This window comes from Carassius gibelio, chromosome B2 (genome assembly GCF_023724105.1).
Source record: "Carassius gibelio isolate Cgi1373 ecotype wild population from Czech Republic chromosome B2, carGib1.2-hapl.c, whole genome shotgun sequence".
Taxonomy (NCBI): domain Eukaryota; kingdom Metazoa; phylum Chordata; class Actinopteri; order Cypriniformes; family Cyprinidae; genus Carassius; species Carassius gibelio.
This window is the reverse complement of record NC_068397.1, coordinates 3,547,929-3,560,806: the sequence shown is the minus strand read 5'-3', so window position 1 is coordinate 3,560,806 and position 12,878 is coordinate 3,547,929. Positions and strand designations below refer to the sequence as shown.

Genomic DNA, 12,878 nt, shown 5'->3' with positions numbered 1-12,878 from the left:
ATTCGAGTTATATGCAACTAGTTAATAATGAAAACAAGATCCTAAACTAAAGTCCTCAGGGAACGTTTGGGTGCCGTCGAGTCAGATATTCGAGTCAAAGTGGAGTGGCAAAACAGTTTCTTTTTTATTCCAGGAAATAGTCTCTATTAATGAAATATTAAAGCTCTCAGCTGAACAAATTCTAGTATTAAATTCAGATGTTTTAACAACAATCTAAGCATGTTTTCCACAAGTTTAAGACTGTGAGAAACAAACAAGTACAATACAAAAGTGCAATGTAACAACATGAGAGGCAAATGTGAAACAGGACTCAATGAAAGAAGCAAGTTGCTGGCTAATATTCACACGAGATGATGATGATGAAGATCATCTATACATAATGAATCATGGCTTACTGAAGCAGGCTGTGAATCTTCTGGCTGTGTGCTGTTAGAAGTGCTGTTACACAAATGTTTTAATGGCTCATGATCTCACAGTGTCTCAAAACAAAGAATAAAAAGCCTCCGCAAACACACAAGAGAACGATCTTCACTCATTTAAAAACGATCATAAACTAGACACTTGAAAAGGGTGGAGTGATATGAATATGTGGCCTATCAGAGCACAGCTACACCTCCGTCACAGCGGCTGGTGATCATGTTACCGATCTCCGTCCACGTGTCCAGGTGGGGGTCGTAGATTTCGACCGAGTCTACAGTGACCGGCGCTGAAAAGTCCCGGCTCGAGGTCCGACCTCCCACCGCATATAACAACCCATTAACGGCTGCAAGCGTTACCCCAGCGCGTGGGACGGCCATCGGCGCCACCTCCACCCACTTCTCCTGGAACAACAGAGACATGTACTGCATTAAAACCAGAAGTCAAACATTTGCAAACAAGGTTAAGTTTTTGAAAATGTCGACAGCGTTACATGTAGGGCTGCATTTAACAATCGATTAATCTAGATGTTATAAATTCACTGTAAACCACAGCTTCATGGGCTTATTGCTTTTATAAAACGGTTATTCCATATACATAGTAAGGCTTCACAGAATAAAACAGAGCAAATAAAGAGTAATGATATAGTACAGTTCTCTTCCACCAAACAAGAAACAGGTGTGGTTCCAACAAAGTAGTTGCCGAGCAACACAGAAGTAAACAAAGGTGTATGTTGGTGGAGTGATTTACAACAGCTTCAAACGCGGCTAAGCCAATCGGAATCAAGGACTGGAACTATCTGTTAAATAATGATTATTAAAAATGTTATTCTACATCTTGGCTAGTGTTGTCCTCCAATGTGTAATATGAAGGATATGCTATACATAATGTGCAGAAAAAGGGTCAAATATATTACATTCCGTAACAAAAATCAACTGTTGGCTTACCATTTTAAAGCTTAAAGTTAAAATTACTAAATTAAAAATCATAAAACAAAAAAAAAGCACACACACTAAACATAGAACAAAAACTCGTCTGAACAAAGTAATTCTATCATATTTACATCAATGAAGTGGAAGGCCATTTCCGCCAGAGGATAAAAACAAAATGTTGGATTTATTTTTTTCTCTTTATTAATGTTTAATTGAGTTTATTTCTCACAATTCAGACTTTTTTTTTTCGAAGAACTGCAAAATTTATATAATGTATAATATATAATAATGATATTGCAATATTTTACAAAGTCACAATTGCAATTTTATGACTTTCAATTGTAAGATATAAACCTGCAATTCGTAAAAAAAAAAAAAAAAATCAGGATTGTAGATGTAAAATCGCGATTACAAGAATGCATGTCAGAATTGGGACACATAATTATTATTATTTTTATTCTATGGCAGAGAAAAGCTTCCATAATTTACTGTTACTTCTCTCATAAAAATACAATTCTTTGCGTTGCATGTACAACTGTTTAATGTCTATCAAGAAATATATTAATAAAATGTATAAAGTCATGCTCCGTCTGTTTGAAGCAAAGGACAAGCCGCATGAAGTTTAAATGCGTTATTCACTGCACAGATGCACAGTACATGGACCAGATTAATCAATAATCAAATTCATCCAGTTATTTTCATTATTGATTAGTTGTTGCAGCCCTATATAGATCAGACTTTATGGGGTTCTAACCTCCTCCAGGCAGTACTTCTCCACTGTGTCCAAAGATCCCAGAGCCTCATTCCAGCCTCCTACAGCGTAGATGCAGTTATTGAGGCTAGCTACACCCACATACGCCCGGCGGGTCACCATGACAGGCAGGGCGCTCCAGCGGCGAGAGATGGGGTCGTAAACCTCAGCCGAGCGCAGCTCTGTACCCTCATCACTGATGCCACCGATCACATAGATGAAGCCTGGAGCAGACGCACAACACACTGAAGACATTTCATATTCCCACAGTGCACTGAGAGTATGCACTGGCTTGGTTACCAGTTAACATTATTTAGTGCTAGAGGTGGTGTATTTTGGATTGAACTAATTATATATGAACTCATTGCATAAAAGATTCTATAAATCAGGTGGACAGTTAGTTTTTTATAGATTACATGCAAGTTTGGGACGACATAAGGGTGAGTAAATGATGACAAAATTAAATGTTTATCTTTAACACGGTTGGGATCTCCAAGAGGGCTTGGGTACCTTGCAGCTCACAGCAGCCAAAATAATATCGTGGAACAGCCATGCTCCCAATAACCTCCCATTTATTTTCTTCCGGGTCATAACGTTCCATGGTCTTCCCGATCTCTGAGCCAATCCAGCCACCTGAAACCATAATCATTTTTATGCAACATTTATTGCCCTCATGATTGCATTGCGTTTACCTTGGCAGGAATGTTGCTAAAAGCATTGACAAATCACATGGTGTTACAGTGAATCTGAACCAAAACCCTGACAGACTGAATGCATAAACTCATCCTGCCGGAAAGCATCTGAATTTGCGTACCAAGTGCGTAAAGCGCTCCATGACAGGAACAAACTCCGACCCCACAGCGTGGATAGTTCAGAGACGCCACTGCTGCCCACTGCTTGGTCACTGGGTCATACCGCTCTGTGCAGTCGAAAATCATCGAGTCCTTTTCTCCTGTGCAATAAGAGACCAATTAGATAAAAGCATCTGCTAAATGAATAAATGCACTGTACATGTAAAGCATGGGTCCTAATATTGATATGTTGCGACGCTACAGAAATTACAGGAAAAAACCCACATGCTTACCCCCCACTACATATATCATTCCTTCCAGGACGGCCACCCCGAGTCCACTGCGGGCCTGATGCAGGGAAGACACGGTGGTCCAGAACTGACTGAACGAATCAAAGCGTTCAACGCAACTCAAAGCCCGACTATCACTCCATCGGCCGCCCTGCAGACGAGTGTAACCGCCTGAGAGACACACGCAGAGAGGTATTGAATTAGACAAACGATTAAGACGAGTATCACACCCGCATGCTCACAGAAGAGTTCCTCGTACCAATGGCATAGAGATACTTGCGGGCTTTTCTCCGGGGCCGGGCCTTGGCCGTCTGCAGAAGGCTGAAAGGTTTGCTCTCTTTAGGGGACTTGTTAACTTCAGTGTACTCTCTCAGAAGGGTTTGCAATGCAACTCGCAAACTGAAGTCTGAAATACCTGCAGGAGAAAGTCTGGTTACCAATGTGTGCGCAAAAACAAACATCATAAAACAGATACTTCTGACTCTAAACTACGATTAGATGAGCCACATTGTAAAATATACGAGATATGTGCACCTAGACATACATCCAAATCTATAAGAATACATCAAGCTGCTTACCAAACATATACAGTCTGATTGTGCTGATGCACTTAAAGACATTGAGGTGGTTAGACAAAAATGTTTTATCATCTACAACAGTGTAATTAGATCACTGTACTAATTACTTTCTGAATCCCATATCAAACACAAGAAGACAGACATTAAACTGCTCTTTTAATTCTTAATAAATAATATAAGACTGCATCAATTTTACTTGAACTGACTAAAGTATTTAAAGAGATAAAGTTACATTAAAATTAGAAGTCAGGTTGTCAAATTGTAATGTTAAATACATTACTCTTTTATAGAAAATGTTTTGTAGTCTATACAGTATTTATGAATCTTTGCAAATCGCCTTTCTTAATAGTGCTAGTTAGCAAGTTCTACAATGAATGCGCTAAAGTTAAGAGTCTCTCAGAGAGTGGGTCTTAAGAGAGGGGCGGGGTCAGCAGAGCTCATTAACATTTAAAGGAACATGCAACAAAACGTGCTGCTATAGACAGAGCTGTTTTTGATAGGGTAAAAAGTGTTTTACACTACCATTGAAAGATTTTAACCAAAGTATGTTATAGACTTTGGGCATCCGATGACCTCTTTAATCAATTTTAATTAGAATTTTTTTCTTTTTCTGTCCTTATGAATTTTTATGATCATATAGGGTGGCCATATGCGCCGTTCATACGGGACACGTCCCGGCCAGGATTTTAATATTGCCTAAAACATCCAGAGCAGTTTGTCCAATAACATGCAGGTATTGTACATAATCGACCAATCGTGGGGCTGCGTGTGAAGAGGGAACGATCAAAGCGATGCAAATATGCACAGGTGTATGTTTGTTTGCTTGACTTGAAGCATCGCTGCGCACAAATCGCCAAAAAATCAAAGTGCGCCACAATGTCCAAAGTCCAAAACCTTTAATATAGCTTGTCAAACACTAAAACATGATATAAATGAGACCTTATGAAAAGACTCAAAATTGAAGACATGTTTTTTCCAAGTTTTTTGAATTACCATGTATGAATATATATTTTAACATAACTTGCGATGCCTATATTATTTGTAGAATATTTAATTCAAATTTGTTTTAATCCTCTTAAAATGTCTCGATGTAACATTTCTGTAAATTATAACCTTGTCAGCCTACGTAAAAGTTTCTGCCTATTATGTCCATCTAATCAGAAGATACAAACATGAATCCTGAGCGGAGAGGAGCACTAAAGTGAAACACAGCATCTCTCTCACCCTCGATGTACTTGTAGAGTCTCTGAGGAGACAGCAGCGGGAAGCGCACCGGCTCCAGGACTTCCACCACATGCTTCTTCCTGTGCGGCACGTCGTGGTGCAGCCAGTCCATAGCAGCCGTGAACACCTGATACTCGTCTTCGATCCTGAGCTCCTCACTGCGGAGCAGCTTCACCAGCTGATCTTTAGACAAGCTTGAGAACTCTTCTGAGACGCACACCTGACTCCAGACACAGGATGCAGGGGTTTCAAAACCACTTAATACTGACAGTCATGAAGACTTAATATGTGGAGCCCTACAAACATCACTGTAGAACAAAAGTGGGCGTTACTTAAAGAGTCAGGTAAAAAACTGAAAACCTTTACTGTTGCTCATCAAACACTGAAATACAAGTGATGTCTAGAAAATATCCAGCCATGTAATATGAAAAATAGAGACATTTATTGAAGAAGATACAAGACACAAGAAACCCTTCAAAGGTGATTTTAGTTTTGGAAAAAGCCAGAAGTCTTAAGGCATCAAATTTGAGCTGAAGGTGACGTTTCAACCAGAACACTCTGAATGAGACGTGATGAACATTTTTTCATCGTTTTGCATTTTTCAGATCATTTGTATTTTTCATATTACATGGCTGGAATCAGGATACTTTACGGACAGCCCTCGTGTGACACATATGTGAGAATTTATTAAATTTAAGATGGCTAATGTGAAGACGATTCACGAATAACCTGGCTACATTTATCTCAACTGCTCTGTGTACTCATAAACACATATTAACCAAACAAAATGACTGGCAACATGGGCACTATCTTCTCTAATACATTAGAAACTGTTGCCCCCATCAAATTGAAAAAGGTTAGAGAAAAACGTACTGTGCCATGGTATAACAGTAATACTCACTCTCTCAAGAAAGAAACTTGTAGTCTTGAACGCAAATGGAGAAAAACTAACTTTGACTTTATGAATTTCTTCACTGAAAAAATAGATAACATCAGAAATACAATAACAAATGTAGATTCTACAGCGTCTAACACTTCAGTTTCATCCAGCGCACCCAAAGATAAACTGCAGTGCTTTACAAATATAGGACAGGAAGAGCTAAATAAACTTATCACTGTATCTAAACCAACAACATGTTTATTAGATCCTGTACCCACTAAATTACTGAAAGAGCTGTTACCTGTAGCTGAAGAACCGCTCCTCAATATCATTAACTCGTCGTTATCTTTAGGTCACGTCCCAAAACCATTCAAGCTGGCGGTTATCAAGCCTCTTATTAAGAAACCAAAACTAGATCCTAGTGAACTGGTAAATTATAGGCCCATATCAAATTTTTCATTTATGTCTAAAATTGTAGAAAAAGTTGTGTCTGCTCAATTGAGCTCCTTCGTGCAATAAATAAAAAAAAGATCTCATTTATCACCAGTAAAATATGGAGTGCCACAAGGATCCGTCCTAGGTCCCCTGTTATTTTCAATATGCATGTTGCCCCTTGGTAATATTATTAGAAAATCCTGGATTAGTTTCCACTGTTATGCTGATGATACACAGCTATATATCTCAACAAGACCAGATGAAACTTCTCAATTATCTAATTAACAGAGTGTGTTAAAAATGTAAAAGATTGGATGACCAATAATTTTTTCCTGTTAAATTCGGATAAAACAGAGATATTTCTTATTGGACCGAAAAACAGTACACAGAATCTCATAGACTACAGATTGCAACTACACGGATGTAACTGTTACTTCCTCTAAATCTGGGTGTTATATTAGACATCAGCTTATCTTTTGAAAATCATATTTCCAATGTTACAAAAACTGCATTCTTCCATCTTAGAAACATTGCCAAGCTATGAAACATGTTATCTGTTTCTGATGCAGAAAAGCTAGTTCATGCATTCATGACCTCTAGACTCGATTATTGTAATGCACTTCTAGGTGGTTGTCCTGCTTCTTCAATACACAAGCTACAGGTAATCCAAAATGCAGCAGCTAGAGTCCTTACCAGGTCAAGAAAATATGATTATATTACCCCAATTTTACAGTCTCTGCACTGGCTACCTAATAATGTCCGTATCAGTGTAAAATAATGTGAAGTAGTCGACCCCTTGAATTTGTCGAGCTCTTAATCATGTGGGACTTCTAAAGTTTGTAATAGCAGCTAAAGCACCGTGAGACCAGCTGTCATTATTTTATCACACCGTGCTCCTCGCCTGTGTAATTCATAAATGATCATGTATTATTCAGATGACATGCAGACTTTTAAACCTAATATGTTTAATGTAAAGATATCAGGCTGTTACTAATATTAGAATGTTTATTTGTATGTCAGAACATGAGCTCTTGAAGCTCCGCCCTCTTCTGAAAAGCTCATTTGCATTTAATGGGACATGCACAAAAACGGCGCATTTTGGCTCAAAACCTTAAAAGTGGCAAATTTAATAAGCTATAAAAAATTATCAGTGGTGTATTTTGAGCTAAAACTTGACATAAACACTCATAATAGGCCATGAAACTTGCAGGATGTTTTAATGGTATAAAAGTCTTATTTATCAAAAGATCAAGGCATGGCACATTTAAACCCATTTATCAGTTAAAAGAAACAAAAACTCAATATTTGAAAATGGAAAACTTGCAACAATGCACCCACCTCTAGAAAGTGGACATGGATGTAGTCTTCAGTGAACTGCAGCAGCTCCATACAGGCGATCTGCTCCAGAAAGCGATAGATCCCCACACAGTTGGATGGGTCCATATGAGCCCGCAGGAATTCTCCACATATATCCACCACCTCACTCAACTGCAGCATGTCTGCAGCCACCATCAGCTCCTGCACCGTGTCCACCGTCACGTCTATAAAGCCTGGCAAGAGCAAAACAAGCGCTTTTCTTAATATGTTTGCCTTTCATACACCGGCAAGAGTTAGGGAAATATGAAGCTCTTGTTACACTGCACTCTTATACACACTGCAAAAAAGGCTTATCTTATGTAGTCTTGTTTCTAGTCAAAATATTAAGATGCATTTACTAGACAAGCAAAATTACAAGACATTAAAAAAAAAAATTAAGGAATTTTATTATTATTTTCACTAAACTTTTAAATGCTTTGGAGTTTAATGTTTTTGATAAATTAAGAAATCCCGCATCCCCAAGAATTAAATTATCTACACTACAGAAACCAAAAACACAAGGAGGACTTGAAGCTCCACATTTATACCACTACTTTTTGGCCAATCAGCTCCAAAATATATACAAATGGATTCATCCTAACACATCAGAAAGCACATGGCTAGATGTGGAACAGTCAGTTTGTAAGGACATTAACATTTCAGATTTACCTTTCTATAATCAGACAATCAAAAAGCATAACTGTTTTAAAATACCAACAATAGCCGCAGCTCTGACAGCTTGGTGGAAATTTCATCAAATCACAAAGACACCCCTTGCACCATCTAAATACACCCCGATTTGGAATAACCCAGATTTCATAGTTAACAAGAAGCCACTTAACTTGCACACATGGGTAGATAAGGGAATCACACAACTTCAACACATCCTCCTTAATAATAACTTTGCACCATTTTCCCACTTGGTCCAGAAATACGGCATTGGGAGTAATTGTTTTTTGGAATACTTACAAATCAAATCATCTATTCAATCAAAAATTGACACTCAGACAATTAATCTAGACCTTCCCCCTCCAATCTCAGAGCTAATTAATATAACCTCCCCAAAAAAACTACTCTCCAAAATATATAAAATAATATCCAAATCAGACAATACATTAAGCTTACCCAGTGCTAAATGGGAATCGGATTTATCCATGGCTCCGAATGCCGCTTTCTGGACACAAATCTGTAAAAATATCTACTTCATGACAAAAAACGCCAACTTACAACTTATACAGTATAAAGTACTTCATAGATCTCACCTTACTGGGCAGAAATTATTTAAAATGGGTTTCACTGCAGAAACCTGCTCACATTGCACACAAAACACTCCAGACACCTATTTACACGCTATTTGGGATTGCACCTCAGTTAAAAAATTCTGGGAAAATGTTACTAACTCACTATCGAAATTTATGGGATGTCACATCCCGCTGTCCCCCTCCCTTTGTATATTAGGTGACATATCCATAATCAATTTAAACAGTACAAACAGTCAATTACTCCTAGTAGCTCTTACTATCGCCAAGAAAACTATCCTCATGAACTGGAAATCAATGAACACCATACACATTACAACTTGGAAAAATTTATTAATAGAGTACATCTCCATGGAAAACTTGTCTACCTCCCCTCAAAATAGTATACTAGAACTACACCCTTCTTGGTTATCTCTCCTTAACTCCTAACAGTCATGAACCCACTGACCTTCTTTGTCTGGAGCCATCTTCAATTATACACCATCAATGTTCACACATGATTGGGGGGAGCAAGGTCAGGAAGAGGTAACAACACCAACTATTAAATATATATATATATATATATATATATATATATATATATATATATATATATATATATATATATATATCAAATATATATATATAAAAAAAAAATACTCATAAGATTATATTGAAATTTCTCCTTCTGTCTCTCTTCTCTCTCTCTCTCTCGCTCTCTCTCTCTTGCTGCTTCTGGACCCGGGCTGGCTGTGGCATACTGGTCCCTACCATGTATGGTTTTGATTAGCTGTGGGTGGGTGCGATGTGGGGCCGGGGTCCTTGGGCTTTCGCCCTCCAGTTTGTACTTTTTAACCTGGCTGGACCAGCACTTGCCTCGCTGTTTTAATGCATCACATGTTAGATGATGTGCACACACAGTCATTTGGACCATAAAGCAAGCCAAAAAAAAAAAACAAAAAAAAACACACAGGGTAAGTGTGGTGTAGACATGGCAGCTTGGGCTTTGTGCTGGGCTGCTCCATGTTACACGCCATACTTTTTTAAATGCATTACACACTAGTTGACAAACATATCATGAGATAACAATGAAAGCAGACATATTTATATATATGTATATATTTATATATATATATATATATATATATATATATATATATATATATATATATATATATATATATATATATATATATAAAAAACACACAAAGACAGGGTAAGCGTGGCATGTCTGGGACGGCTGGGAATGAGTGTGGATTTGGTGACCCTGGGCCCCGAAGCACCTCACCTTGATAACCCCTTGCAACTACACCCTGGCGGGGGTCTATCGTATGCCATGGCCACGAGGGATGTCAGAGGCAGCTTTACAATACCTTATCATTAATAGTTGTATCAATATTATTATTATTATTATTATTATTATTGCAACTACTACTATTAGCATTACTTTCAATGGCTGTGTCAATATTATTATTATTATTATTTTTATTATTATTATTATTACTACTACTACTATTTTATTTGTCCTTTTCCTGATCCTTTAACCCCCCCCCCCCTCATTCTGGAAGAAATATTTGTTAATATATGTTCATCATTACTACGACTGATAATACTATTATTACCATTTGTCTATTCTTATGAATTGGATTTATCATCATCATCATTATTATTATTATTATTATTATTATTATTGTTATGATTAGTATTATTGCTATTGTTATGTGTGTATATAAATCTTTTTTTTTTTTTTTGGTTAAGTTTGTTGTACTGTAGCCCCCTTTATTCAGATATTTCTACTCCCTCACCCAATTACACTAACACACACGCACGCACACACACATATCGTACTGATATGTATGTTATGTTGGTCTCTGAAATTGTTTTCTGCATTTTGTAAATATTGTAATAGTCTGTTGGCATAAATAAAAAAAAATAAAAAAAAAATAAAAAAAGAAATCCCGCATCCAAAGAGCACTGATTAATGCACTGACTCTATATTTACCCCGTAGCATTTTTTTTGCATGTTTTTGACTGATGGACAAACACATGTATGGCACCAGCATACCAGTGTAAATAAATTCTAGGAGAATTTCAAAGACGTCAGCTTCCACTCCAGCGATGCGGACCTCCTCCTCATGGGCTTCGCTCATGGCTCCAGAGAAGAGAGCAGTGAAGTACGGGCCGCTGGCAGCCAGCACCAGCTTGTGGACCCCGAACACCTTTCCACCCACCAGCAGCCGCACATCACAGAAGTCAGACTGCAGGCGCATTTTGTTCATCTGAGCCAGCAGGAGCCCAGCGTGTCTGTCGGAGGAGAACGTCCCACGATGGCTCTCGGGATACGACAGAGATGGACCAGCGGAGGACATGATGATTCCAGCTGGACACCACAACAAGGTCCTTTTACCTTTACACACACAGAAACAGAAACATTTAATACTTCTAAAAATGCATTTATAACAGCAAGGCAATCCATTCACAGCTGACATGAGAAGGCCTGTTTAATTTAAATGGGAACTGAATTTGAGAAAGCAAGCGAGCAGAATTCAAATGCAAATTAGCTGATCTATTTCAAATGTTACATTTGACTGCATATTATAAATTATGTCTCGTTTATTAACTATGCTGGAAAGAAAATTTAATTGCACAAAATTATTATCATCAAAATGTATAATAAATGTTTAACCCCCAAAACGGAACATAAAGATATCAACACATTCAAATTTATGTCATGATTTAGATTTCTGCTTAAAAAGTTTACACCCCCCTTGCAAATTATGCAAGATTTTAACAAAACAATAGGATCATAAAAACTGCATGTTATTTTTTACTCAGTATTGTCCTGAATAAACTTTTTCACATCTCTTTACTTGAAGTCAAGGCTAAATAAAAACTGAATTTGCACGAATGAACTAGTTCAGAAGTTTACATACCCCTGGTTTTTAATGTGTTTTTACCAATGATGATCAAATGTTGTTGTTGTTTTAATTTTGTGATTTTGATGGTCCAGCTCTGCTTATGTCCTGCACACTCTTTATTTTTATTTTATTTTTATTTAATCCCTTTTCAACACTAACTGTATGACTTTGAGATCCATCCTTTCACATTGAGGACAACAAAGGGGTTCATACACCACTAAAACAAATAAGTAAAGTAAACTTTTAAACAGGACGATGATATGTACACATTTTTTTATTTTATTTTTTTTGTTAGAATATTTTTTTTTATTAAGTACTGACCTTGTAAGGAAAACCCTGCAAGGTGTGTGTGTATAAAAGTAAAAAAATTGATACAAAACAGCGGTGGACAGTTTGTAATGCAGTTTAACGCAGAAAGCGGTGAGCTGCTGGGGTTTGGGCTTGACATCTAAACACAGTCCAGTTCAAACCACAACAAACATCCTCACGCGACGCTCAAACTGCAGCACGCGCGAAAACCAAGAGCCCAACAGACAAAAACATGCACAACTGACACGAGAGCATCCGACTGAGCATACTCACATCTTAATTTGGTTGTTTTCTCTTGTGAATTTATCCAAATGATCAGAGATAGAGTCACTTCCGCATGGACATCGAGTTCTCCTTCATCGACCTTTCAGTCTGACAGACCTGACTGATCGAGACACGACCGTGAACATAATATTCAATATTCAATATTCAAGTGACATGAAGAAACATACAGATAAAGATGATAGGAAACTATAAGAAAGTATTGAATAAATGTAATGCAATGTAGCCTATTGTATGTCGGGACAGGAGACATGAAAACAATGATTAGAGTCTAAAGGAGTGCATTTGGCTATAATACGAAAAATATTATATATATATATATATATATATATATATATATATATATATATATATATATATATATATATATATATATATATATATATATATATATATAAGATTAAAAAGATGATTCAAAAAATTAAAATTAATCATGCTGTTGTTTTGATTTGCCACATCGATGAAAACGCCTAATAA

The 12,878-nt window shown here is 37.2% G+C and overlaps 1 protein-coding gene across 1 annotated transcript; it reads right to left on the bottom strand.

Moving 5' to 3' along the window:
• Positions 1-100: 100 nt before the first annotated feature.
• Positions 101-12,524, bottom strand: ipp (intracisternal A particle-promoted polypeptide). The gene is made up of 10 exons (XM_052548297.1): positions 12,393-12,524; positions 10,958-11,299; positions 7,637-7,848; positions 4,984-5,203; positions 3,441-3,596; positions 3,185-3,352; positions 2,915-3,052; positions 2,611-2,733; positions 2,104-2,324; positions 101-821 (listed from the first exon to the last, which is right to left on the bottom strand). The coding sequence occupies exons 2-10, from the start codon at positions 11,259-11,261 to the stop codon at positions 597-599; spliced, it is 1,767 nt and encodes a 588-aa protein (XP_052404257.1). The 5' UTR covers positions 11,262-11,299; positions 12,393-12,524; the 3' UTR covers positions 101-596.
• Between the last annotated feature and the right edge of the window lie 354 nt (positions 12,525-12,878).

What these genes read in the sequence shown, in the direction of transcription:
- ipp (XM_052548297.1), bottom strand. Translation starts at nt 11,261, where the DNA reads ATGTCCTCCGCTGGTCCATCTCTGTCGTATCCCGAGAGCCATCGTGGG. An exon ending in TGGAGCGCTTTACGCACTTG is followed by an intron (nt 2,734 to 2,914) that starts GTACGCAAATTC and finishes TTATGGTTTCAG; the next exon opens with GTGGCTGGATTGGCTCAGAG. An exon ending in TGGCTGCTGTGAGCTGCAAG is followed by an intron (nt 2,325 to 2,610) that starts GTACCCAAGCCC and finishes CGTCTGCTCCAG; the next exon opens with GCTTCATCTATGTGATCGGT.